Raw genomic sequence first — 25,083 nt, 5'->3', positions numbered from 1 at the left:
GCGGGCAATAGTCCGCAGTACAGGGCTGCCAGTCAACTTGATCATCCATGATAGAGTAGTACTAGTAGTAGTATATTTTCTCAATCTCGTACATCCGTTAACTGGTAGTACTAATGCTAGTATGAAGTGGTGACGATGGAGATTCAGTGATATTAAGTATGATGATTGTGCTTCTGCGCGCCGTCAGATAATAAAAATTTCTTGAAAATTGCTTCTAAAATATCGAACATCCTATATCACGCTTACATGCTCTGGGCATCCTGTAGGGTAATTGTGTTTGGCCCGCTTTGACCCGAATTGCGTTATGCGCGGGGTTATTAAGCAATTACCTTGAACCTCACTGCATCTGCCATTCATCTGCTTTTGACATCGAAGCCCACAAACTCATACTATACCGGCAATATGCGATGCCTGGTGTATTTGCTAGCCCTGGCTGGGCTTACTACAAAATCGCTAGGGCAGCAGAAGCAGCAGCAGCAGCAGCAGCCGCTTTCTGCGACCGCCAAGCCCAACGTCGTCTTCATATTAACCGATGATCAAGACGCCCATCTCGGCTCTTTGGATTACATGCCTTATGTACAAAAGCACCTCCTAAACAAAGGAACACACTATCGCAGCCACTACTGTACTACCAGCGTCTGTTGTCCTTCGCGGGTGACCTTATGGACGGGGAAGTTGGCCCACAATACAAACGTCACGGATGTTAATCCTCCGCATGGTGAGTGTAGTACACATCGCCACTTATATCGGGGCATATTCTCATACGCTTTCAGGCGGCTATCCAAAATTCATCTCTCAAGGTCTAAATGACAATTATCTCCCTGTTTGGCTGCAGGAAGCGGGGTACAACACTTACTACACTGGTAAACTGTTCAACGTCCACACGGTCGACAACTACAACGCCCCCTTCCCAGCTGGGTTCACCGGCAACGTGAGTCATCCAGCAAACTTTCTATTCAGTCGGCACTCTAATCTGTCATGTAGGACTTCCTCCTCGATCCATTCACATACGATTACCTTAACAGTACCTTCCAACGAGACCACGAACTACCCCAAAGCTACGAAGGCGAATACAGCACTGATGTCCTCGCACAAAAGGCATATCGCCTCCTCAACGAAGCAGTCACGGCCCAAAAGCCCTTCTTTCTCACAGTTGCTCCAATTGCACCGCATTGCAACGTTTTCATGAATGGAACCGGTTTAGACGCCAACCCTAAATTCAGCTTCAGCGCACCTATCCCCGCGAAGCGACACGAGCACCTATTCCCAGATGTCAAAGTTCCCCGCACCCCCTCCTTCAATCCGGAAAACCCTTCAGGCGCCAACTGGATTAAAACCCTCAAGCGACAAAATGATACTAATGTTGACTACAATGATCACTTTTACCGCCAGCGTCTACGCGCCCTCCAGGCCGTTGACGAGCTGGTTGATGGCATATTTACACGTTTGAAGGAATACAATATCCTTGACAATACATATATAGTCTATAGTAGTGACAATGGATACCACATTGGTCAACACCGGCTTCAGCCAGGCAAGTCGTGTGGATACGAGGAAGACATTAATGTTCCCTTGATTATTCGTGGTCCCGATATCGCGCAGAATGTATCTACGGATATTGTCACCACGCATACGGATCTTGCTCCCACTTTTCTCGAGCTACTGGGTATCCCCCTTCGAGAGGACTTCGATGGCAACCCTATTTCGTTGACGAGGAGCCAGATCGAGAGAGCCCGAGAAGAGAGACAGGAACATGTCACGGTTGAATATTGGGGATATGCGGCGGGCGAGGGTATATACGACTGTGCGTATTCTACTCCTACACCCCACTCTTTGACCATGGCTGAGCTAAGTTTGACAAAGTTGACCTATCGGCATACAACAACACATACAAAGCCCTCCGCATCAAGGGGAATGGATATAATCTTTACTATTCCGTTTGGTGTAACAATGAGCATGAACTCTATGATATGACTGTATTGGCCCCTCCCAAATTCATTTCTCTTGGGAAATCTGACCAAAGAGACAGAGTGACCCTCATCAACTCCATAATCTCCTTTCCGCAATTGAACAGCCCAGTGCGACCTCTCACACCATCTTAAACGTTGGTCTTTCCAAAGTCGTTCAGCGACTCGACTCCCTTCTTCTCGTGCTCAAGTCCTGCAAGGGCCAAGTATGCGTCAAGCCATGGGACGCCTTGCATCCGCATGGGGAGGTTATGACGTTGAAAGACGCGTTGGATGTGCGCTACGATCATTTCTATGAGGTGGAGCAGACGACGCGGGTCCAGTTTAACCTGTGTGCGCGTGGATATTTCCTAGATGCGGAGGGCCCGCAATTTGACTCGGGGACAGATTATGAGGTTCTTCGAGATGGTTTGCCGTGGTATGAGTGGGTTTAAATCTGTGGAGGGTGGAAGTATTGAGGAAAATAGTTGTTACACTTGTGACGACATTCAGCTGCATGGGTGGTGTTATGTAACCATCATATCCTTCATCTAAGTTTTGTGGCTACTTATAAATATGCGAAATGATGGGGAATCAGGGCCTTTTCTTGAGAGACGCAATATTATAAACGTAGGAACCTTTCAAACGCGGACTAGCCGTTGAGAAACCTCGAATTCTGTTGAACCATTCCCAAACAGGAGGTGTTGACGCGTTGTTTATGTAGATTTCGAGGCCTCAGGCAGCAAACTAATATATCCACAAGTCGAATATGCTAGGGGTTAGCACCTGCATCGCAGAATTGAACTCTGAAGAGAGCGTGTGTTGCCTTTGAGACTAAATCGGCATAAATTTTACATGCAAAATCTCATTTGAGCAACCTTGAAATAGTCCAGGATTCATACCTTGTTCAACGCCAATGCCAAGACTGGGGATAGAAGCCGAGCCAGCCCCGTCCGGAACGGTCGGGTACGCCCATCAGGCGGTCCGAAGTGGATTCCAGGTGCCTGTAATGACTTCACCCTCTTGGGCATTTGGTTGACGGGATCAAGTGGGGATAGAGGTTTAAAATTGGCTACATCATCCCATATGCAAAACTGTAATTGTCTTCAACCCCGGAAACCGTGCAGGAACAAGGCCTGCTAAGCACGGGAGACACGAGTGGGTCACCGTCGCGGTGGAGTTCCCGAAGGAGCCGATTTATTATTATTCCAGCCCGTTTGCCAATCTCCCCATTCTTTCTCTTCCCCAACTCCCCCATATTCCGCTCGCCAGAAACGCTCGCGACAATGGCTTCCGCGATTTCGCCTTTCTGGGGTGCCCCGACCTCTTATTTGAAGTATGTCCATTGATTAATAGCCAATTGAAGTATATGTTGGAGACTAACCAATGTCGACAGCTTCTGTGAAGAGGTCCGTCTACAGCAAGCGCAATCTGGTCTTTTCTTGGCCCACAACAACAATCGCTGATTTGTCCTCTAGGACTATGTAATTACGCGATATGTTGCGGAGTTTATTAATACTCTTAGCAGCTTTGTCTATAGTGCGTTTATTCCCCCCTTATAGTAGTTCACAAGTTAACACTCTTCTCTAGTTCTATATGGCATCTACGGTCTCGGGCAGCTCCACAGCAGACGCCAAACCGGGCCACGCTCAATCACATACTGTGGATTGATTGGCGTCGGTGTTTGCTCTGCCGGTTACCATATGACTCTGAAATATCACACCCAGATGTGTACTGCCCCCCTCTATTCTTCAGCCTACTCGGAATGATAATCATCGTGATCTGAGCTGATCCGTCTGAACAGCGGATGAACTTTCCATGCACCTCCTGACTACACCACTCCTATACCGCATTCTATCTTTCCAGGCCACCCCTCAGTACACAAAGACAGTGGGAATCATTCTCTCTGTACTGTTCACGATCGTCATGGTCGTCCACATGGTCATGGATGAGTTCCTGCTTCACGCCGTGACATTCGGGGCCGCAGTGTGTCTGATCACGACTCGCACGCTCAAGATCATTCCTCGCGAGATCCCCGACGTTGAGGCCCGTAAAAGGATTCAGTCTGTGGCGCTGTTTGGATGTGGTATGTTTTCAAATCTATGATTAGTCTATCAAACGAGGTCATAACTGATTCTGACATTTCTGTAGCAAGCTTCATCTTCGGATATCTCGTCTGGCTGATTGACGAGTTTGTGTGTCAATCCTTAATCGGAGCCAGACACGCGGTCGGGCTGCCTGTGGCTTTCTTGCTTGAGCTGCATGGCTGGTATGTGGATCTTTCCCCATTGTCCGGGATAAGCTTGGGCTTGGCTAACAACTCATAAAAGGTGGCATGTCTTCACTGCCATTGGTGGGTATATCGCCGTGGCGGTCATTGATTTGATCACTTCTGGGGAAGTGCGGCGGGACTCGGTTGCACAGCTCGCATGGCCGCTGCCGACTGTTGCGAGGTTGCTTGGGCCTGCTGCGGAAGAGACGAAGCAGGAGTAGAATTGGGCAGGTGTTTAGTGTTAGAGGGTGGGGGGCGGGGGTAAGAAAATAGTACCAGTAGAAGAACAGTGGCATGGATGGATAGTTGAGACGAAGTGGTTGATAGAGAGACGAGTCCCACTGATGTTTATAGAATGATATGGATTTATTGTGCTCTCCACTCGGGACATGATTTGTAGATGATTGCAAGTAAACGAGGGGGCTGTGTCCAGAAGCAACTAACACTTGCACATAGAAAACCATGTTCTATTGTATCGCTGAGTGCACGGTCTTGAAATTGAAACCAGGATAATTTGTTTCAATCCTTCTCAGTAAATACTGCCAGTTCTAGTGTACTGTAAACTTAGTAGATCTTGTATGTACTTTGGGGTCCCTATGGTATCCCGATAGGACTGGGGTATCAGAAACAATAGAAAACCCACTTAAGGCGCGCTAAGACAAAATAGACACCAGGAATAGGTTTCAGACTCCTATGATTTCCCACACGGCGCCCAGTCCTATGTCTGGTCGACTTAGGTAGTTTATCTACCCGTTCCAATCATTATTTGCCATGTAGATGGAAAATTGTTATCTGCAAATGGTAATCTATATTTCCTCCAAGCTGGGATCTGGGGAAAGGTGCAAGATGCCAAGAGCTGACTGTTGGCCGAACAGAACGAGAGAAGTGGCGGACAAGAGCTCAACGAATTTTGGACGAAAGTCAGCTGGGATGGCCAAAAGTCTCTGCCCGTTGTAAATGACCCACTTCTCCCATTCATCCACAGTGTACATGGCCAGAATTTCCCAATTTAGCAATAGCCGCGTATGAGTTGAGGCACTTCGGTGACAGGGTAACAGTTTAATAGGCTCCTCCTTTGCCATATCCCATATCTGGACGGTCTTCATGCATCTTGATGCGATTCGAGTATCGTCTGGCGCAAAAGCCAAAGAATAAACCGTTGTCGCACAGCTGAGAGATTTTGTATGCACTTTTCCGGTTGTCAAATCCAAAATATTCACAAGGCCCTCCTTACAACCAGTTGCCAACTGTTTCCCGCTGTGAGAGAAGGCGAGGACGTTAATGTGACCATATCCAATGTCAATATCATCCTGTATTGGCTCCTTGCCAAGTCTCCAAAGAGTAATAACCGGGCCTAGTGATGATGCCACCATGTCACCACTTGGTGAGAAGGCCATTAACTCACTTCCTGGCAGACCTTTTGGGCTAGATCGTTCTTCCCTACCCGTAGCACTACAGTATACCCGCAGAAGGCCATCGTTTCCATGGATGGCCACTCTCCTACTGTCTGGCGAAAAAGCAGCAGTTATGCCAAATGAGCTCTCAAGAACGAGGTTGGGTTTCCATGTTGTGGTACTGAGTACTTTAAAGCAGTCATCTTTATTGAACAGGGCCAGGTAATTGCTGTCTGGCGAAAAGACCGCAAACTTGCCATTATATTCTGTCAGTCTGTGTTGAAGTCTGCCAGTGACAAGGTCGCATATTTTAGACGTAACTCCGTAAGACTTTAACATAGCTGTTTGTCCACTGGGAAAAATGATAGAATCGTATAAAATATTATACTCATCAGTCGGTGACCCCGGTGTTTGGTCCACTTTGCTCAAGTCATGGAGATCCCATATCTGCACTGCGCTTTCGAGAGAGGCTAAGGAGACTAATTTGCGACCATCAGGAGAGAGGGTAAGAGCCGTGGCTCGTCTACCATGATTTTCTATCCGATGGAAAACGCGTCGAGTAGTCAGGTCCCATATCTCTATTGTTCCTGTAGCTGCGCGCACTGCCATCTGGTTGCCATCGGGAGTAAAGACTATATCTTCGACATAGCCAGACCTGAATTCCATGACCAATTCAGGCTGCCCTTCTATATCCCATATCTGTGACGTGTCATAGCCGGTCCTAAAGGCGATTCTTTTGAGGTCCGAAGAGAAGACAACATGGAACCGAGGACTATCTTTCACCTCCCAAGCGCTTATTTCCTCGATAGCACAAAACTCAGCGTCACGGGGAATGACCTTACTCAGCTTCACACGACCATCTGAGTATGATGCAATGAGCTCTGCGTTGGGTGACATGATCCATTCCTCAAACTGGCCATGTATGATCTTAGTCTCGCCAATATCAAAGTTCCAGAGGTACACTGCTTTGGTATGTTGTGAAAAAAATGCAATGATCCTCGAGTCAGGCAACAACTTAATGACTGCACTTTCTCTGACCTCTATCGGTAATTTCTTTCTTTGCTCCCGTTTTCCTGTAAGAACGTTGAAGGTGATAATAATGCCACTTTTGTAAACTGCCGTTAGATCCCTGCCACTAGCAGAGAACAGTAGTCCTAACACTACCTCATTCTCATTTCTTGTGCCATAGTCCCGCAGTATTTGTTCAAGCTCCCCGGTTATCATGTTCCAGATCCGTATCTCCCCAATACCAGTACCGACCGCAATAATTGTTGAATCAGGAGAAAATGTCGCACAGCAAGAGTGTTCGCATCTGAATATGCGCTCAGATTGACCCCAGCTGTTATGGGTAGTAGAGGTCATGTTTATCCACCGAGGTATTTCTTTAAGGTATTGTCTTCGTAGCACACTTGATGTGGGAGAGAAAATAAGGGCAGAATAATAAACCTGGAGGGGAGCATCGGCGATCTCGGTGCCGCGGTGATTGACAAATTGTCTCCCGTCATCCACGAATTCGAAAAGCTCTGGATAATTCTCGACCTGATCTCATGTCAATATACATACAGGGAGATGCAGGGACAGTACTTACCGCAACACGAGTCTTCAATTCAGTCATTGTAGGACTAGCAAGCCGCATCAACCCCGTAAGACTCAGGGCTTCAAGCCAGTGGGTAAAGTGCTCCTTCAGGAAGACCAAGAGTTGTGCGGCTTTCTCTGGCTGGAGAGGCCCTCCAGAGTTGCTATGTGTACCCCAATACCAACAGGCATACTGGACCTCCAAGGGAAGATGCTCGTTGATAGTCTCTTGTAATACTTCGATTGCTGCAGTTCCTGGATGTTGGATATTGCAAATATTCCTGCGCAGGTTGCCCTTTTCATGAAGAATGTCCATGCATCGATGGAAAAGTTTTTCGTTTGCTTTCTTCTCGTCAATGAGGAGGTCCCTATCTTTGCATCGATTTGGATCAACAAGGTAATCACGAAAGGAAAGATGGAAGAGCGAAACTTGTGAGTCATCATCTTCGGGCACAACCAGGACTGAAGTCAAGTTCTTGAGCATCATTCTAATCTTATCGCAGGGTTCTCGGAGAAGCATTGCAAGTTTACGCAGTGGGAGCGCCTCTGGCATGGTAATGACCGACCCAACTACCAGCTGGAACAGAGGAATCAGATGTATACTATCCGAACCTCGCTTCGTGATTGCTTGCTCCAAGACGAGTGTGTACATTTCATCAATATCCCTGGTAAGAGAATCATGCTGCTTAGTATTGAACAATAAATCCAAGGTATCGTTGAGGAAACCAGTATCCTCGAGCAATCGACAGGCAGTCGCTGCGGCGATGAACAGTCGTCCACATCCTTCAATAAGCTTTTCTGTTCTTTCTTTACCAGGCCAGGCTTCGTTGGCCTGCTTTCTTGTAGCAATATCGGACAATTTGTCTTCGAGGAAGATACGGATGTCTCGTTTTGTGGTTCGGTTTCCATCATGATCGATCATTACATCATAGTAAGTTGTCGAAGGAATCTGGGTGAATCCATCGGCCAAATAATCCTCAGGCCGGCTAGTCACAAAGATCCGTAGCTGAATTTTCTTGAGCGTCCTCGCGGTAGCCAGGACCTTTATGATGCTCTGAGCATATATGCGTCCATTCTGGCATTCATCCAAGGCATCAATCACAAGTACTAATACCATCCGGTGCGGGAAATTGTCGCTCAGCGCAGAAAGGGGCTCGAGAAGGAGACTTCTCCATTGCTGATCTAGAGACTGCTGAGTCACATCATGCTTGCGCTGGATGGAATCTTTCAAGTGGGCAGCAAAGCCGGGGAGCACATCTGCTAATTGTCGGGCGAGGGTTGAAAAGAGTTTATCAGGATCTGCTCGATCAGCATTGCTCCTCGAGAAGAAAAATGAGGCACCAAGAAGAAGCTGATCATTGAACATTTTGGCCGCAGTCCGAGCGATGGTAGACTTGCCAGTACCTGCCATGCCCCTTAGCCAAAAGATACAGTTGCCATCGCTGCTCTTTCCCCATTTTTGGATTTCGCGAAGAACCCTTTTCCGAGTATCTTCATGGCAATATGCTGGTGGGGGCATGCTCTTCCTATACGTATCAAAGGCAGCATATTGGGCTTCGGGCAATCCCCTGATCAAGGCGTCTTGTGTGAGGAGCTGAATGCAACGGTTAACTGAAAGCCCGCCCGTATCACTGTTTAACCTACCTTGATCTCTTCGTGAACCTTTACACTCTCATCCAAAACCACCTTCACAGTCTTCTGAAGACTGGACATCTGATAAGCAATGCTTGCAATTGTCTTCTGGTCAAGTCTTTCCAGATCCAACGTGATACTCTCTTCCGTCATCCGCATATCTTTATACATGGCTGTCCAATTGTCTTTGAGGACGATGTCCCTCAGCAGACGCTTGATGGAGGGACGAGAGTACTGAGATGCTAGCGAAATCTGATATTTTAGGATCTGTGAATAAAGATCGATCATTTTGTCTTTCACCTGAGAAAGAAGCTCCTGATTTCCAGATGACTGATCCCTAGAGATTAAAGCTGTTGCTTCTATGACTCGACAACGAACCAAGATGTCAGAAATAACCCTCAATCCAGTTTTGGCGTTCTCAAATTGTGTCAGTGCATTGTCTAGCAACTATGGTCAAAGGTTAGCAACTTAGTAGGTAGCACCAAGCCATCAAGGGCACGCCTAATCTGTATCTGTTGGAGTTTCCGGCGACTTACGGGAAAGAAGCCTGCCATGCAACCCCATGCCAGCGCTGCATGAGGCTCTGCACTAACAGTTGCTGTGATAATGTCTTTAAACGTTTTGACCGTATCGAATATCTCAGACACTTCGTCCCTAACAACTCTACCCCTGATGACCAGCCTTGCATTCTGTATCACATCCAGCCTGCCCTTGACAATTTCCTGTAGATTCTCAAGGATGCCTTCACTGTCCACTTTATTGGCATTGTTATTGCTCGTTCCTGGCTCTTCTTGACTGATCTCGGCTTCTACCAAAAGGTGGACAAACTGGGCCAACACGTTTCCATCTAGTTCCTGCGCCACTTTCTGGTAAGCCGCTTTCCAAAGACCGTTACGCAGGGTTTTGTCATGCAATCGGTTGCTCAATTCGACCTGCTCATCTTTGCTACAAAGTTCAGTACGAGTGCCCTTCATTTCCCTATTGTCCGTCATCTCCGTCAACTCTTCCAGTTCATCGTGGCTAGTCTCGTGGTCGACATTATTGCTTTTGGTCTGGGCAAGGCAAGGGATATGAACTTCATCTGGCTGAGAGCGGAGTGTATTAGCGGGTTGGGATTCATTTTGTTGTTCTTGTCTCAGTGCAGACGAAGGTTCGACCTTTGATGGATATATGGAGAACGTTAGCCACGCTCGGTTCTGGCTGGGTCAAAGGTCTATATCCTACCTCCTTGGCGGCGTTGTTTCGCTTCTTCCAGCTGCTAGGGCTGAAAACGCCCTTCAAGGTCTTCTTACATGTCATGTTGCTCGCCCAGTGGAAGAATTGATGTGGGTGACGATGGGTGCGTTTGGGATTTAGAGCGGGGTTACGAAGTGTTGGGTGGAAGATTAGGCGCCGTAAAAAAGCAATTACATGTAGCGCCCTGTATACCGTACTCATTGCAACTTTTAACAACAATCACTCTTCATAGCAACAACAACATTAGATATTAGTATCATGTTTACCAGGATTTCTCCGTTTCATTTTTGCTTCTGGCTGTCGCTTCGATTCCCTTTTTCCTTTCTGTCCATTTTCCATTTTTTGACTGAACCGTGTTTGTACACTTGGCCATTCTAGAGCCTATTTTATTGGGCGTTGTATCTGGATGAGCCCTGATCGGATCACAGGATGATTTGAAATAAGCTTTATTAGTATCACTCAAAAGCAAAACCCACCGCGCCACTGTAAGACCATCCATCATTTTGACTGCGAGAACTGAATTACCTTATAATCAATCCACCTTCAACCCGAAAGTGGGGTTTTCGCCGCTTTTCATTGGCCTGTCATTGGCAGATCCGTGATATCCGTACTATCTTTTGAGATCCAACCCATGAATTAGCAACACTTTAGTAGACGAGGCCATAGACCAACAAGATACTTGGTGCTTTAATGAATGTCACAGTAATACTGCTCGGAGGGAAAAAAAAGCCCATACGTTTCCCAGATTGCCGCGATTCGTGCAACCGTACTGATATGGAAGACTCAAGACTATGACTGGCGTGACTCCCTGCTACCACAGATCCTCAAATACTCACAAATCAACATTCCACGACCTATTATCCTCATAGGTGTACTTGCGCAGCGACTCGCTATAAAGTCTCCGAAAATCAGATTAGTCCAAAGTAATCTTCGAAGAGCTTCAATTATCTTTCAGAATACCCAGAAAGAAAGCTCCTATCTAATTTGAGAATCTGAGAATCGTGCTGCTAAGGGGGTGGGGATTGCATTCAGTGTCACTGCACCCCGTGACAGCACTCTCTTGCTCAGTAAGCGCTGTTATTCGTAAAATGGATGACTGACGAGGATCCGACAGGAATGTTAGAATTCTTGTTCCTACCTACCTATAATAGCACCAAGGAAGAACCGGGCCAAAATGTGTTAGCCCGGCAATATAGAACGACGTGAACATATTCGTCTAAACTTCGGTCGATCACGGCGGAGACGAGCCTTTCGACCAAAACACCCGCATTCCTCTTTTATTGCCAAGCATAATGCTGCATATTACCTGGTTAGCAGCGCCAGACGAACTGAGAAGAAATGGGCTGTCCTCTGACCAATGAAACCTGCACAAAAATCAAGTCTGCTTGGATCTGAAAGGTGTCAAATTTAAAACCGGGCACTAGTTTAAATTACTTTTGACGTCAACCTGATACGTTCAACTGAAAATCAAAGAATTCATACCAGGCCAGTCATGCGGTTAACAGACAAGGTGGCTTCCCAGCAATGAGTGGGCTGATGCACCGACTGCAGGCGTCTCGGAAGCGCTGAATCATTGCTTATGTCCTCGGGATTGGAAGTTTACGTGGGGACAATTCATGCATAAAACCTATACCAGATTTAGACTAGTTCAAACGTCTACGTGTATATCTTATGCAGAAGGGACAATTGGAACCGAAGCGTACTGATTTTCTCTTGTGGATAGGCTCAGTCGTTTTCGATTGGAAGTGGAAAGTGATGCGAGTCTGTGTGGGCTGGACAAGGAACCAAAACACGCAGCCAATCAGTTAGGACTGACTTGACATTCCCCGCAACTCAGTTAGAGTAACTAAATGCAGCTATCCACAGGAGAAACAGCTTCTATTCAATTATGTGTGGTTGTGGTTCATATTGCGAGTCTTGTTCCTTGTGAATAACACTATCGTAGGGATGGAAATTTCACCTAAACTTAGCAGTTGCTTTCATCCTGTGCTTACCACTTCAGAGGCATATCGATTATTCGATGTATCGTCTACTACGAGTGTTATGTCTCGGATAAGTAATGTCCTGCTTTAGAGTCGAGACCGACAGATCGAACATACTGGCCCATCAATGTGTTCAATGCTAGTGCACAAACTCTTTTATTCATGATGAATGATGAATGATCCTAATGAATGACGAGACACTTCCTGCTATGCCCGTATGCAATGCATAACCGCTGAATCAGTGGGGGTTCCACCCTAACGGCGCTTCTTGCAGATCAAGCGGGAAATGCGGCATACTAACGAGGCATTGTTTCAACTTCATCCTGGCCATCTCAACGCCTAAAGCCCCTCACAATTTGGAAGTATTTAAGTAAGTATCAATGGGCATCTATCCCCATCCGTTGTTGGAAGTGATGCCGCTACCCTATCTCATCTTTTTTGTTAGCACTACTACGTTATGATCTCCACAGACACCCCTTTTGGGCCCTTGCGTGCAAGCATGGAGAACATGCTGGGTTATACCTCGATGCCAGTTCCCGTCCTTGTGTCACTGGCTTTAGGCCTCGCGTTTCTCCTACTTCAAAGCTTTAGATACAAGGACCCGGCCCTGAATCCAAAGAAGCCCTTCGAGCTCACATCTACTAGAGTAAAGCAAGAATTCTTCTCCAATGCGCGAAGGCTGCTATGGGATTGGTTTAAAACTCATTCAAATACGCCAGTGCTCTTGCATACCGACACTGGGAAAGTGACAATTCTCCCTCCGAGTATGGCGAATGAGATCAGGAATGACGACCGCCTGAGCTTCTCTCGATGGACATTCGAAGTGTGTTCCGACATTCATGTGTTTTATGTTTGATCCGGAGCTCGTGTGAAAGTAGCTGACAAGATGCCAGGCATTTCATGGCAATCTACCTGGATTTGACGGATTCCGCGAAGGTAGTCAAGACTCGGGGATTGTCCAGGCTGTTATCGGAAACGACTTGACAAAATACCTGAGTTAGTTATCGGACTTCACGGCACTGGTGGCATGACTGTATACTAACTCACAATTCGGCATCTTGGCAGACAAGGTCACCGAGCCCCTTGCCAACGAGACATCTGTCGCCGTCCGTGAGCTGTTGACAGATAATGAAGGTAGAAAATCTCATACTTTCCAATTCGACGACAGGAATGCTAATGTGTGTCATGATTAGAATGGCACACGATCCAGTTGAGAACTGTGATGGTGGCTCTTATTTCGCGCATTTCCTCCCGTGTCTTCCTGGGGGAAAAGTTGTGCCGGAATGAAGAATGGCTGCGAGTTACTCAAGACTATACTACTGATGGATTCTTAGCGGCCGAAGAACTTCGCATGTGGCCTGCAGCTATTCGACCCATCGTACACTGGTTCTTGCCTCGATGCCGTAAGCTTAGGGCCCAGGTGAAAGTGGCTAGGAAAGTCATGGGACCAATACTGGAGGAGAGGCGTCAATTCAAGAAACACCTTCATGCAGAGGGTAAACAAACACAAGGGTTCGATGATGCTATCGAATGGTTTGAGAAGGCCGCCAAAGGTCATCCTTATGACCCTGTCAGCGCGCAGCTTATCCTTTCCGTGGCGGCCATCCACACAACTTCCGACCTGACGTCTCAGACAATGACCCATCTCGTGCAAAATCCGGAGATTTTGGAGCCTTTACGCAAGGAAATTGTTGACACTCTCCAACAGCATGGCTGGAAGAAGGCCGCTCTGTATAACATGAAACTGCTGGATAGTGTTATCCGGGAGAGCCAAAGGCTGAAACCAATCAACAATGGTGAGCAGAGCGTAAACCCATCTGTTCTGATACTTTCCACTGTTTTGACTAAATAAATTGCCAACAGCCTCAATGCGCCGGGTAGCTCTCAAGGAAGTGAAGCTCTCCGACGGGACGGTCATCCCCAAGAATGGCATGCTTGCGGTATCGGCCCACAAGCTCTGGGATGACGACACCTACGAAAATGCAGCTGCCTGGGACGGGTACCGGTTCTACAAGATGCGCGAAGACCCTGAGCGACAGACCAAGGCGCAGCTGGTCACAACGGCTCCGGAGAATTTGGCCTTTGGACATGGCAAACATGCTTGTCCGGGACGCTTCTTTGCCGCCAATGAGGTTAAGATTGCCTTGATCTATCTCCTACTGCGGTATGACTGGAAGCTTTTGGAAGGGACGGTACCAAAGATTCGCTATGGTGGGTTTAGTATGGCAGTTGACCCGTGTCTGAAAATGGAGGTTAAAAGGCGTCGAGAGGAGATGAGAATATAAAGCCCGCAGTTGGTATCTATCACAGAGACTCTTTTATTCACTTTACAAATGTACAGGTCATGAAGCGAGAAAACAATGGCTATGCAGATACCAGGCATGGAATGGAGATATGCATGTAGCAAGAGAAAACAGAACCTACCATTACTGGACGAGATGTTGCCGAGAATCCACCGAAGTAAAACCGGGATTTTCCCGGGCAGGCTGCAAAGGCAGTGAAGTGGGCCAACGCCCCCTGAAGCCCTTCTGGAACCAACGTTATTCGCTCTGTTTAAAATTTAAGCATGCCACTGGTGTCCACGCCGCATTCCTCAACTACTAAGTTATCTAGCCTTCCAGGCGTGCCGGTGACCAAACTCCACCCCATCCACCTGAATCAAAGCACCTGTACTGTGAGATAATGGGGGCCTCTCGCACTCCATACACCCAAACTCTATCGCGGAAAAGCCATCGCAAGTCCCGTCTGGGATGTAAGAACTGTAAGAGGCGTAGAATCAAAGTCAGTTCGCGATGCCTTCTCCACTCCGGGCGCTTCAATGAGAGTGAGAGATACTAACTGATCGTTAGTGCGATGAGATCAAGCCACACTGCACCAACTGCCTCCGCCATTCAATAGAGTGCGACTACAGCTTTAAGCCCCAGACTAACCCCAGCCCTTCTCCACAATCACAGCAATCAGACTCGGTATCACCACCCTCACAGGGCCCCAGCACAGATAGCTACACCTTCTACACATCCTCATCCGTCAACTTTCAACCCCCAAAACGAGGCCATGGCACACCTCTCACGTCAGGACCAGACACAACCCAACCATCACCCCCATCAAACAACGACCTAGTCAAGCGCCCCTTCCAATACACAGCCCTGGACATGCTCCTCTTCCACCACTTCTCCACTTCTCCTGAACTAACCGGCGCCCAACCAAAAGCCCGTCAGCAATTATCTCAAATCGCTTTTTCCCACCACTACGTCATGCACATCCTCCTCGCCTTCTCCGGCTTCCACCTCGTGCGACGATCAGACGATCAACAATGGTCCCAATCCATGGGTTTCACAGAAGCAGAAATATACACTGAAGCCGAACGCCACTTTAACGTTGCTATCCGAGATGTCTCAGCCACCTTACCGCACCTTGACCGCGACAACAGCCCCGCGATGTATGCCTCCGCAATATTCATCTTCATCTCAAGTCTCGCCCGTGGCCCTCAACCGGGGGAGTACCTCGCGTTCCGAAGTGATGGCACCCCAGGCCACTTGTCTTTGTTCCTCGGTGTGCGATCTGTATTCGAGCTATGTAGCGGAGATATGCCAACGAGCGTTTTCTCCATCCATGGAGAGGGCGATGATTCTTCTTCTCGCACCACACCTCAAACCGAACATGAAAACTCCCATACCGCATCGCAAAACAAAACCAAGTTAGAAGATTACCCGCACCACCTAGAAACGTACCGCGCCCTCCTCACCACAACCATCCCCATCGACGACCCACGGCTCTCAATTTATCTGCAAACACTAGACCGACTAGGCCACAGCCTCGACGCCATCATGGGTCCCGATCCACAGGGTACAATGGGAATGGCTCTCTTCCCGCTTGTCTTTGCGTGGTTGTATCAGTTGCCGGACGCAGTGGTGAGTGATTTGCAGCGGAGGGAGCCGGTGGCGTTGATTCTATTTGCGTTCTTTTTGTATCCGCTTGATCGGCTGGATCATGTGTGGTTCATTTGCGGGTGGCCGAGGCATATTTTAGAGGGGATTCAGTGGCATTTGGATGGGAGGTATCGGGAGTATATTCAGTGGGCGGTGGATCATGTTGGGGGTGGTAGATTATCAGAGGGGTTGGGGGGAGGTATGGAGGTTGTTAGTAGATGAATGTCGTCTGTATACTTGTTGGGATAATATGTAATGGACATTAGCAAGATGAGGGTGTAAATAAACTACTTCCTTTATGATATCAGTCTATAGAGTACTAAAAAGAGTAGTACTCAATGTGGGTAAATATCACACACCCACCGCCCCCTCAACTACCGACCTCGCCAACAACGCTAGACTCATCCTCGCATCCATCAACTCCAACATACTCACCCCCCTCCCAAACGCCCCCTGGAACCAATTGCGAAACTCCGCCGCCAGCAAACTATCAATGCCATGCTCCGCCACCGTCTTGTTGGGATTCACGCTTCCCACATCCACAAACAACATGCCTGCCACGGTGGCCTGGATGGCCTCAGTCACGAATTTGATGGTCTCCGTCCATGCATCCTCCTTGGAATCTTTACCTCCCGCACGGAGCGTCGCAACGGAGTGGTCGAATTGTCGTCTCAGTTGGGCAGTAGGTGATGCGTCTGAGGCATGGATGTCCGAGCTACTGAGAGAAGAGGTAGCGGACGAGGCGTCTTCTAGGGCACGCAGCATTAAGGAGACACGAGAGTCGTGGTACCATCTGGGAATGGTAGAAGAGGCGAGGGAGGCAGCTGATGACCGGGCCATCTTGGCGAGGACGGCTGGGTCGATGCCAGTGACTATGTGGGATGCGGAGAGGGGGTCATCGGTATGGCCGAGCCAGAGGGCATTGGGTTGCTCATTCACAAAGGCTGGCTCAAGCATACGCACGACCTGGGCTCCCGTCATGGTTTGGCCTTTGGCGCGGACGAAGAGGTTGACGGTGACGGGGTCATTGGTTAGCGGGCCCAGGTCGTTGATGAAGCCTAAGGCGACGGTTGTGGCGGGGAGGCCGAGCCGGCGGCGGTAGCGGGCAAAGTAATCGAGGTAGTTGTTGGCAGCGAGATAGGTGCTTTGGGTAGGGAAGGCGTAGACAGTTCCCAAGGAGGAGGTCATAGCGAAGAAGTCGAGAGGGATGGACGCCGTTGCATCGTGGAGGTGCTTGACGCCGAAGACCTTGGCCGCCATGCCTTGGTTGAATTGGGCTTCGGTCATCTTGTCAAAGGAGATATCCTGGTAGGATACGGCAAAGTGGAAGACACCACGAACAGGTCGTGTGGGATCAACATGCGCAGATCGCATGGCGTGGAGCACGGCGTCACGGTTGGTTACGTCGCAGGCAACGGGCTGGACTCGGATGCCTTGGGCTGCCAGCTCAGTGATCATACGCTGTGCTTCGGGGGCAAGGTTGCTTGCCCCCCGGCGGGACCAAACCTCCAGGTCGCGAGCACCACGGCTGCTCATCCACCGCACGATGGAGCGGCCGAGGCCGGTCAGCCCGCCGACGAGGATGTAGCGGGCGGCTGGGTCGAAGCGCGCCGGGGTTGCGGATGAGGTGGGGAGAGTGCGCAGCAAGGTGGACGGGTCTTGGTAGGTAATGACACGCTTTCCAATATGGGTGCCTTGCGAGAACTGCAAGAGAGTTTGGTCCAGGTGGCCAATGTCCGCAACGGAGTAGGGCTTAATGGGTCCGATGTGGCCAGCGCGGAAGTGCGCGTCGATGGACTGCATCAGCTCGGCCCCGAGGACAGGGTCACGTTCCACAACGAGGCCAAGGTCAAAGGAGGTAAACCCAGCACTCTTTTGGAAAAGTTCCAGGCCCATGGTTTGGGAACTAGTGACATCCAGGCGACCCACGTCGACTAAATGGCCCAAGGGGGCTAGGGCTTTGACGGACTCGTACAACATATCGCCCTGGGCAGTGCTGAGGATGACATCAAACCCTCCATGTTGCTGAGTGGCGCGGTGCAAACTGGCCAAGTCGCGGGACGAGAAGATCTGCGATGCTGGAACACCCATGTGGTCTGTCAGGAAACGGACTTTGTCTGCAGTGCCTGCCGTCGCGTAGATGGTGGCCCCCTTGGACCGCGCCAACTGGATGGCTGCCAAACCAAGGCCGCCTGTAGCCGATTGGATCAGTACCTTGTGGCCAGGCTTGAGGCGAGTAACATGCTCGAAGGCATAAACTGCAGTCATATACACCAGCGGCATAGTAGCCGCCTCGATGGCGTTGACGTCCGCGGCCAGCTTCTGTGCCAGACCTGCGGGCACACGAGTGTGCGTGCCAAAGTGCCCCTTGCCCATTCCATAAACCCGGTCGCCAATAGAGATTCTAGTAACATCAGCTCCTACCTGGGTAACAACACCGCAGTATTCGTTGGAGAGGTTGTTCGCATCAAATCGACCGGAACACAGCCCCAGGTCTTTCCAGTTGAGCCCGACAGCATCCACCTTGACGTCGATATAATCCCGAGGCAGGGGTTGCAACAGCTCTGTATACGGACGGAAATAGAGGGAGGTGAGAATACCAGGTGTCTCAAAGGCCGCTCGTACGGGTCCAAGGCTGCTCAGTGGCCGTGCAGACACGTCAACTTCCTGCCTGGTGGGAGCCACCTCCGCGTATCCCTGCAGCTGCCCATCAGGCACGATCCGGCTCGTCCACATGCAGCCGTCTTGCCAAACCAGGTCCCGATTCACCTCAGGAGGTCCTTTATCGTCGAGGGTGGGCTGCAGGAGGAGCTCCTGTTCGACCAAGCAGCGGACCAGCTCGTCCATCTCCAGGCCAGGAACCTGAAAGTCTTCCGCATCAACGTCGACTGACAAGAACTGCCCTGCGGGATTCTCAGTTCCCAGGGTACGTAGAAGCCCGCTAACAAATGCGCCGTCGGGATTTCGGCCCTTCACTAGGCCGCACGAGGTAACCCAAACCATGCTCGCCGTGTTTGCAGCTAGATGTTGAAATAGTCCCAGTCGGCGTTGATCGGCGGCAAACAGAAGATTTTCTCCGTCAAGAAAAGCCACCACGCGAGAATTGGGAGCGAGTACGTTTATTGCTTGGTCCATAGGACTGATTCGGATAGATAGGCCGTGCTGTTCCATAGCCCGGGCGAGATGATGGAGAAGCGCTGAAGTGCCTTGAGACCCGTGTAGAAGGTGGACCACAGGGTTGCCGCTCTTGGTAGTTGGTACCGGATCGGACAGGGTGGATAGGATGATGGTGGAGTGCAGATCAGCTTCGCGACAGACTAGCTTAGGTCCTGAGTCGAACCCTACTCGCCGAAGGCATTGGTCCCATGCCAGTTCGCTGCTATCCTTGCGATCCACTAGTACAAGGTGTCCCCCGGGGTGGAGGAGCTTCTTGGCGTTTGCCAGGGCCTGCTCAGTAGCCAGGCCATGTTCCACATTGCTCCACAGGATGATGTCGTAGGTCCCTATCTGGAATCCCTGTTCAGAGAGATCCTGGCTTACATCCAGCACGGAGCATTTGACGTCGCGGAAGGCTGAGATAGTCTCACGGAAGGAGTCCAGTCGCTCGGCAGAGGCGTCCGTTGCGACGTATTCCCGGTAGCGCTTGATGCCATTGTGGCCGACAAGGGACTTTAGCACTGCTTGGCCAGCATTCCGGTCATCGCTGCCAGCGCTAAGCTGCAGGATTCGAAGATCTGGGTTGGCATGGCCTACGAGGTCGAAGAGGTAGGAGAGCCGAGAGAAAGTGGTGGTCCCGTCCACAGACGCAAGAAGTTTGCTCCACTGATCCCGACTCAATGTGCGACTATCAGGCCTCCAGACAAGACGCGCGAAAGGACTGGAATAAGCTTGGCCAGAAACATCCTGTGCGGAGGACTGCTGCTCATTGTTCAGGCTGGTGAAGCGCATGTTGTCCACGTCCAAAATAGCCTCGCCGGAGTCATCCAACAGTTGCAGTTGGGCGTACGCTCCACGCAACCCACGTAGCTCGCCGCGCGATACCCCTGTGATCCAGTCACGGCCTTGGAGGCAGCCAAGTTTGAACCGCATCTGATCGAAATGGATAGGCAGCTGGACACTGGCCGTTTCTGCCTGGCCGCCATTACATGCCATGAGTCCCAGGCGGATAACAAGATCCAAGGAGGCGGGGTGGATGGGATACCTGGACTCGCCTCCAGGGAACAATCCTGCAGTGGTGTTTAGCGATAGCTTGGCCAATGCCACATTGCTGAACGGGTCAGCCCAGATATCGGAATACCCTTGGAACGAGGGCCCAAACTGGAGCCCCATGTCGGCAAAGCGAGTGTACCAGGCCTGCGCATCTACAGCGCGTCCGTCCATGGTATTTGTATCAATGGCCGCAGGCGCGTTAAAGGCAACGACATCAACCTTGACTAGACCTGAGCAGTGTTCCGTCCACTGCTCGGAGTCGTTAACGACCGAGGCGATGGAAAAGCTTGCCCATCCAGGAGATGCGGCGGTGGCACCATCCTCCAGCTCCATGCTGAGCACGATCTCAATTCCCTTGTCATCTTGCGGGACAACCAGGGTCTTCTTGATCGAGACGTTCCGGAGGGTCAAGCCAACAACAGGCAACGCATCGGGGAATTCCGCGTAGGCTTGCTCTGCTGCGAGCATGGCCATCACGATATGCGCCGCTCCGGGATGCAGAACGTGAGGAGGCACGCGATGGTCATTAAGCCATGGCAGATCCTTCAAGCGGAGTATGTTTCGCCATTGCGGACGCAGCCGAGTTGTCCCTGGCACACGGGCTCCAAGCAGATCATGCCGGGGCCAGCGCCGGAGTCGGTACTCCTTGCTTAGACGGCTCTCGTGGTACATGATAGGCCCATAGGTGTACCGGTAGGGCGGCAGGTCAATAGCCATGCATCCATGTATGAGCGTTCTTTTTCCCGCACCATGCGATTAATCGACGGCGTTGACTGCCACCAAATCGACGTCGGCATTCAGGGCAAATAGCGTTCCGGCGAGTCCAAGTAGCGAGCGGCGAGCATCCTGGCCTCTCTCTACCGAAGCAACGTGGGGAATCGTACGTCCCAGACCTTTGACGATCTGCCCCAATGGGCCTTTCAGCGCTGGGTGTGGGCCGATCTCCACCGTTGCGCCGATTCTCAGGTCGTCCATGTCGAGGAGCTTGGATACGGCATCGGTAAACCGTACGGGTGACTCCAGATTTGCTTTCCAGTATGAAGCAGTCACTTCCTCGCGAGGCATGGTTGAGCTTTTTTGTGGCACCACCGAAGAAGCCCAAGGGATGTTGGGATACCTGGAAGTGGTGTCATTGATTCCTAGGCTGGCAAGACGCTGTAACCCATCATCAACTGCCTGAGCGTAATCGTGACCAAATGACAGCATGTGGTGTGAGTGGTAGGCAAGTCCTCCGGTGCGGAGCTGTCGGTTAAAAATAGCTTCCTGGGTGAGCTGGACTCTCAGCTGCTCGATGGCATCAGCGTCACCAGACATGGTGATGCTTGCCGGAGAGTTGATCGCCGCGACCTTGACTCTTCCCTCCATACCGGCTTGCCGGATATACTCGGCGCCCTGGTCTGCTCCAAGTCCGACAGCCAACATAGCACCCTTTTTCTGGTTGAATGAGACCATGTATCCGCGGTAATAAGCAATGGTGATGGCCTCTGCAGCTGTGATCCGACCGGCGGCATACGCTGCGGCCATTTCGCCCGATGAATGACCCACGACGCCAGCCGGGCGGACAGACCATGATGCTAGCAGGTCAACAAGACCCATCTGTAGCGCGGTGCATACTGTCTGAGACACGGCAGGCTTCTGGATGAGATCCTTGTCACAGTTGCCACACAGAATGTCTACAAGCTTCCATGGAGCGGGCTGGGGCAACACAGCCAGCACAGTGTCGAGGTATGCGATTGTATCTCGGAACACAGCGTACTCAAACAGCTCCGCCCCCATGGCTGGCCATTGAGCACCCTGACCCGTGAAAACAAAACCGACGTTTACCCGTTGGGGCGAGGCGAACACCTTTGGTCCGTTGTCGGTGACCGATCCGACCTGGGTGACCTGGTCCTTGTCAACAATCGAGAAGGCTCGTTGTGAGAATCGAGAACGTTTAGCTGCGAGAGTGTAGGCCACGTCGGCTAATGAATGATGAGGAATGGAATGTTGCAGCGCCTCCATGTTCGCAATCAGAGAAGACTGGTTGTGCGCGGAGAAGGGGAGAACCACCATCTGGCGAGTGGTGGCATCGGCCCGTCTAACGAGGGTCGGAGAATGGAGTATAGGACGGTGCAGCAGGGAGAGTGCTTCTAGCTTGGTACCGTGGGTGCCGTGGGTGCCATTAGTGCCATTGGTGCCATTGGTACCATTAACAGCATGCCCGTTTGTACCATTGGACTGCTCAACTTGCTCGTGAATGACGCCAGGCTTCACATACTTCGGGATGACATTGTGGACGTGGTCGATGATGCAATGTCCGTTGGTGCCTCCAAAGCCTGCCGAAGTAACACTGGCACGCTTAAGTCGGTCTTTAGGCCAGGGCTCTGTCTTACTGACGACGCGAGCCTTGGCCTGGTCAAAGTCGATGCGTGGATTGGGGTCTGGAAACCGAGCGTCGCGGGGATCTCTCCGGCCTCGAGAGAAGCGACCACCTTAAGGATACCTGGCAAGGCGCACGCACCTTCCAGATGGCCCACGTTAGTTTTAACAGACCCGACAACCAGGCGATCTTCATGGACAGTAGACCGTGATGGCCCAAACACATTCCCAGCTGCCGTCACCTCAATTGGGTCCCCAACGCGGGTGCCTGTTCCGTGGCACTCGAGAAGGGTTGTTTCGGAGGGATCGAGATCCCCTGCGTTCTTGTAGCTGTTCAAGTCAGTATTAGAAGGTCATGCGTGAGGTGCAAAGTGTGTAACATGGATAGAGCTCACGCTTCTCGAATGACAGTCTCTTGTGCGGGGCCACTCGGGTTGGTGATACCACTCGTACGCCCGTTGGCGTTGACCGCACTGCCTCTGATTAGGGCGCGAATCGGAGACGCATCTTGGGTTGCAAGCGAGACTGTCTTTAGGTAGAGTGCTGCGAAACCTTCGCCGCGGGCGTACCCGTCTGCGGAGGCATCGAAAGTGTGGCTTCTGGAAGAAGGTGACAGGGCTCCCAGCTTGCCCATAGCAATGTGGCAGTTGGGGTCCATAACCCAGTTGGATCCGGCTACGATGGCCGAATCGCAATCCCCATTGCGCATAGAGGTAATAGCCAGGTGGAGCGCATACATGGCCGAGGTGCATGCACTGTTGATTAGCAGACTCGGACCTTTGAGGTTGAAAACGTAGTGGATGCGGTTGGCCAGCATGTTGGGAAAGGCTCCAGTAGCCGAGTATTTGCCGCTATAGTCCCAATCACGCGTCTGGGACACATAATTGTCGAACGAGATATCGCCGACGAAAACGCCGATTCGGCTACCGGACACACTGTCCCATGTCTCCCCTGCATTCTCAAATGCTTCATACGTCACTTCGAGTAGCTTGCGTTGCGAGGCGTCCATGGTTTCCGCTTCGACATCAGTAATTCCGAAGAAAGACGGGTCAAAAAGCCGCGGGTCCTCTTTCAAGAGGAAGCCACTGCTGGCTACAGCAGTCCCAGGCCGGTCTGAATTGGCATGATAGAAGCCTTCGGCTGAAAAACGCGGCGCGGCAAACTCCCCGTGAGCATCCTTCTGGTCCCGGAGGAACTCCCACAACGCAGGAATGTCCTGAACACCTCCCGGTAGGCGACAGCCTATTCATGTTAACAATGCTTGATCTCTCCCCAAAGCCCGATATAATCAACTCACCCATGCCAACAATGGCAATTGGCTCGCACTCATTTGATCTAGGGGGTGTCATGATGGCTCAGTAAGGAATATGGGTATGAGAGTGGTAAAGATGAAGTATAGAGATCGTTCGTGCTTTTTGTCGAATTCAATAGAGAAGTTGCTGTATTTGCCAAATGAACTGTCTCGTCCATGGCAACACAGGCCCTATATAGCAATTCATCCTGTTCTTGAATCCTGACTCCTGCACTATCTACGGTGAATAGCTGTAGTTGTCTTCTTTCTGATGGTGTATCTGCTGCCATGTTCACCATACGTGCATGAAGCTACTGCACTCATTAAGCCCCGCGTCGGCCGTTTCGTGGCAGCCTTCACATTCGGGTATTCCAGTTGATGAAGACGCCGTGTGCTGTCTACGGACCTCGGCCGAAGACGTTGGAGGAACAGAGAAGTCCTCACATTCCTTTTCTTGGCGGCTCGTGTTGATGCTGATCGTGATAAGCTGGACGGAGGAGGGACGGGCGAAATCGCCCGATGCGACCGATGGATGTCGGGGCCGTGACTTTCGTCAGCACTACTCAGAAGCGAGACACTTCGCATGGATTCGATTCCTTCTCTGTTGCGAGCCGAAGTTTGCTGGCTTCTGTCATTGGCAATAAATGGAAGGATTGCCTACCTTCAGCCACAGTCCCGGGCGCCTAAGACTAGACCTCTTCCTCAGAGGTCCTTTTTGGCCCCCTTCATCCTGCCCCACCTTCCTTTCCCCCCAGATTGAGGGGGTCCCAAGCAAGCCGGACTGAGAAGCATGCCATATTGGGAAGGTGAAAGGTGCCGAGATGGGATGAAACCAGACTGTTGATAATTATGGGGTTAACGGCCCTCTGACGAAGATCAAATCCTCCCCATGCTCCAACCCACTCGCACGGACCACTGACGGTACGTAGTACAAAAATGTGATATGCAGTACAATGAGCGGCTCCAAGTGGGTGTTGTTGAGATAAGCGTGGCGATCCTGCTGGTCAACGAATTCATTGAAGGTTGCAGATGCAGCTTGTCTGATCTTACAGGTTCTGCTGGAGTCTAGTCTACATTGAACGTACTTCACAGGACGTGATAGATCAACCATATTAGGCACAGCTCCGGGATGGCCCGGGTGCCATGGGAACAAATCAGGAGGGTTAGTTTCAGTGCAATTGGGATGCACGGGATTTAGGCCACCAATAACACCATCAGAAACAGCCAGAGAGCCGCACGTTTCCTGTTGATGAGAGTTT

At 50.7% G+C, this 25,083-nt stretch overlaps 5 protein-coding genes across 5 annotated transcripts; 3 read left to right on the top strand and 2 right to left on the bottom strand.

The window, feature by feature from the left end:
• Positions 1-383: 383 nt before the first annotated feature.
• BDQ94DRAFT_183010 (alkaline-phosphatase-like protein) lies at positions 384-4,439 on the top strand (the record flags this gene model as incomplete). Its single annotated transcript, XM_026774297.1, has 9 exons — positions 384-718; positions 774-931; positions 985-1,804; positions 1,864-1,976; positions 2,030-2,385; positions 3,537-3,622; positions 3,751-4,032; positions 4,098-4,215; positions 4,277-4,439. The coding sequence occupies exons 1-9, from the start codon at positions 403-405 to the stop codon at positions 4,437-4,439; spliced, it is 2,412 nt and encodes an 803-aa protein (XP_026630754.1). The 5' UTR covers positions 384-402.
• A 270-nt stretch (positions 4,440-4,709) lies between these two features.
• On the bottom strand, positions 4,710-10,153 carry BDQ94DRAFT_183007 (WD domain-containing protein). The gene is made up of 5 exons (XM_026774296.1): positions 10,044-10,153; positions 9,356-9,976; positions 8,832-9,266; positions 7,201-8,781; positions 4,710-7,151 (listed from the first exon to the last, which is right to left on the bottom strand). Exons 1-5 carry the CDS (start codon positions 10,116-10,118, stop codon positions 5,025-5,027), a joined length of 4,839 nt encoding a protein of 1,612 aa, XP_026630753.1. The 5' UTR covers positions 10,119-10,153; the 3' UTR covers positions 4,710-5,024.
• Positions 10,154-12,536: 2,383 nt separating this feature from the next.
• On the top strand, positions 12,537-14,508 carry BDQ94DRAFT_183003 (cytochrome P450; the record flags this gene model as incomplete). Its single annotated transcript, XM_026774295.1, has 5 exons — positions 12,537-12,860; positions 12,931-13,033; positions 13,103-13,215; positions 13,248-13,833; positions 13,901-14,508. The coding sequence occupies 5 exons, from the start codon at positions 12,537-12,539 to the stop codon at positions 14,320-14,322; spliced, it is 1,548 nt and encodes a 515-aa protein (XP_026630752.1). The 3' UTR covers positions 14,323-14,508.
• Positions 14,509-14,719: 211 nt separating this feature from the next.
• On the top strand, positions 14,720-16,188 carry BDQ94DRAFT_157179 (Zn(II)2Cys6 transcription factor domain-containing protein; the record flags this gene model as incomplete). Its single annotated transcript, XM_026768711.1, has 2 exons — positions 14,720-14,818; positions 14,887-16,188. 2 exons carry the CDS (start codon positions 14,720-14,722, stop codon positions 16,186-16,188), a joined length of 1,401 nt encoding a protein of 466 aa, XP_026630751.1.
• A 129-nt stretch (positions 16,189-16,317) lies between these two features.
• Positions 16,318-23,882, bottom strand: BDQ94DRAFT_182998 (type I polyketide synthase; the record flags this gene model as incomplete). The annotated part of the gene is made up of 7 exons (XM_026774294.1): positions 16,318-16,595; positions 16,686-19,473; positions 19,507-20,835; positions 20,941-22,523; positions 22,604-22,863; positions 22,929-23,775; positions 23,831-23,882. The coding sequence occupies 7 exons, from the start codon at positions 23,880-23,882 to the stop codon at positions 16,318-16,320; spliced, it is 7,137 nt and encodes a 2,378-aa protein (XP_026630750.1).
• Between the last annotated feature and the right edge of the window lie 1,201 nt (positions 23,883-25,083).

This window comes from Aspergillus welwitschiae, assembly GCF_003344945.1.
Source record: "Aspergillus welwitschiae strain CBS 139.54b unplaced genomic scaffold BDQ94scaffold_4, whole genome shotgun sequence".
Taxonomy (NCBI): Eukaryota; Fungi; Ascomycota; class Eurotiomycetes; order Eurotiales; family Aspergillaceae; genus Aspergillus; species Aspergillus welwitschiae.
Note: the sequence above shows the minus strand (reverse complement) of the source record. Positions and strands in the feature narration are given on the sequence as shown.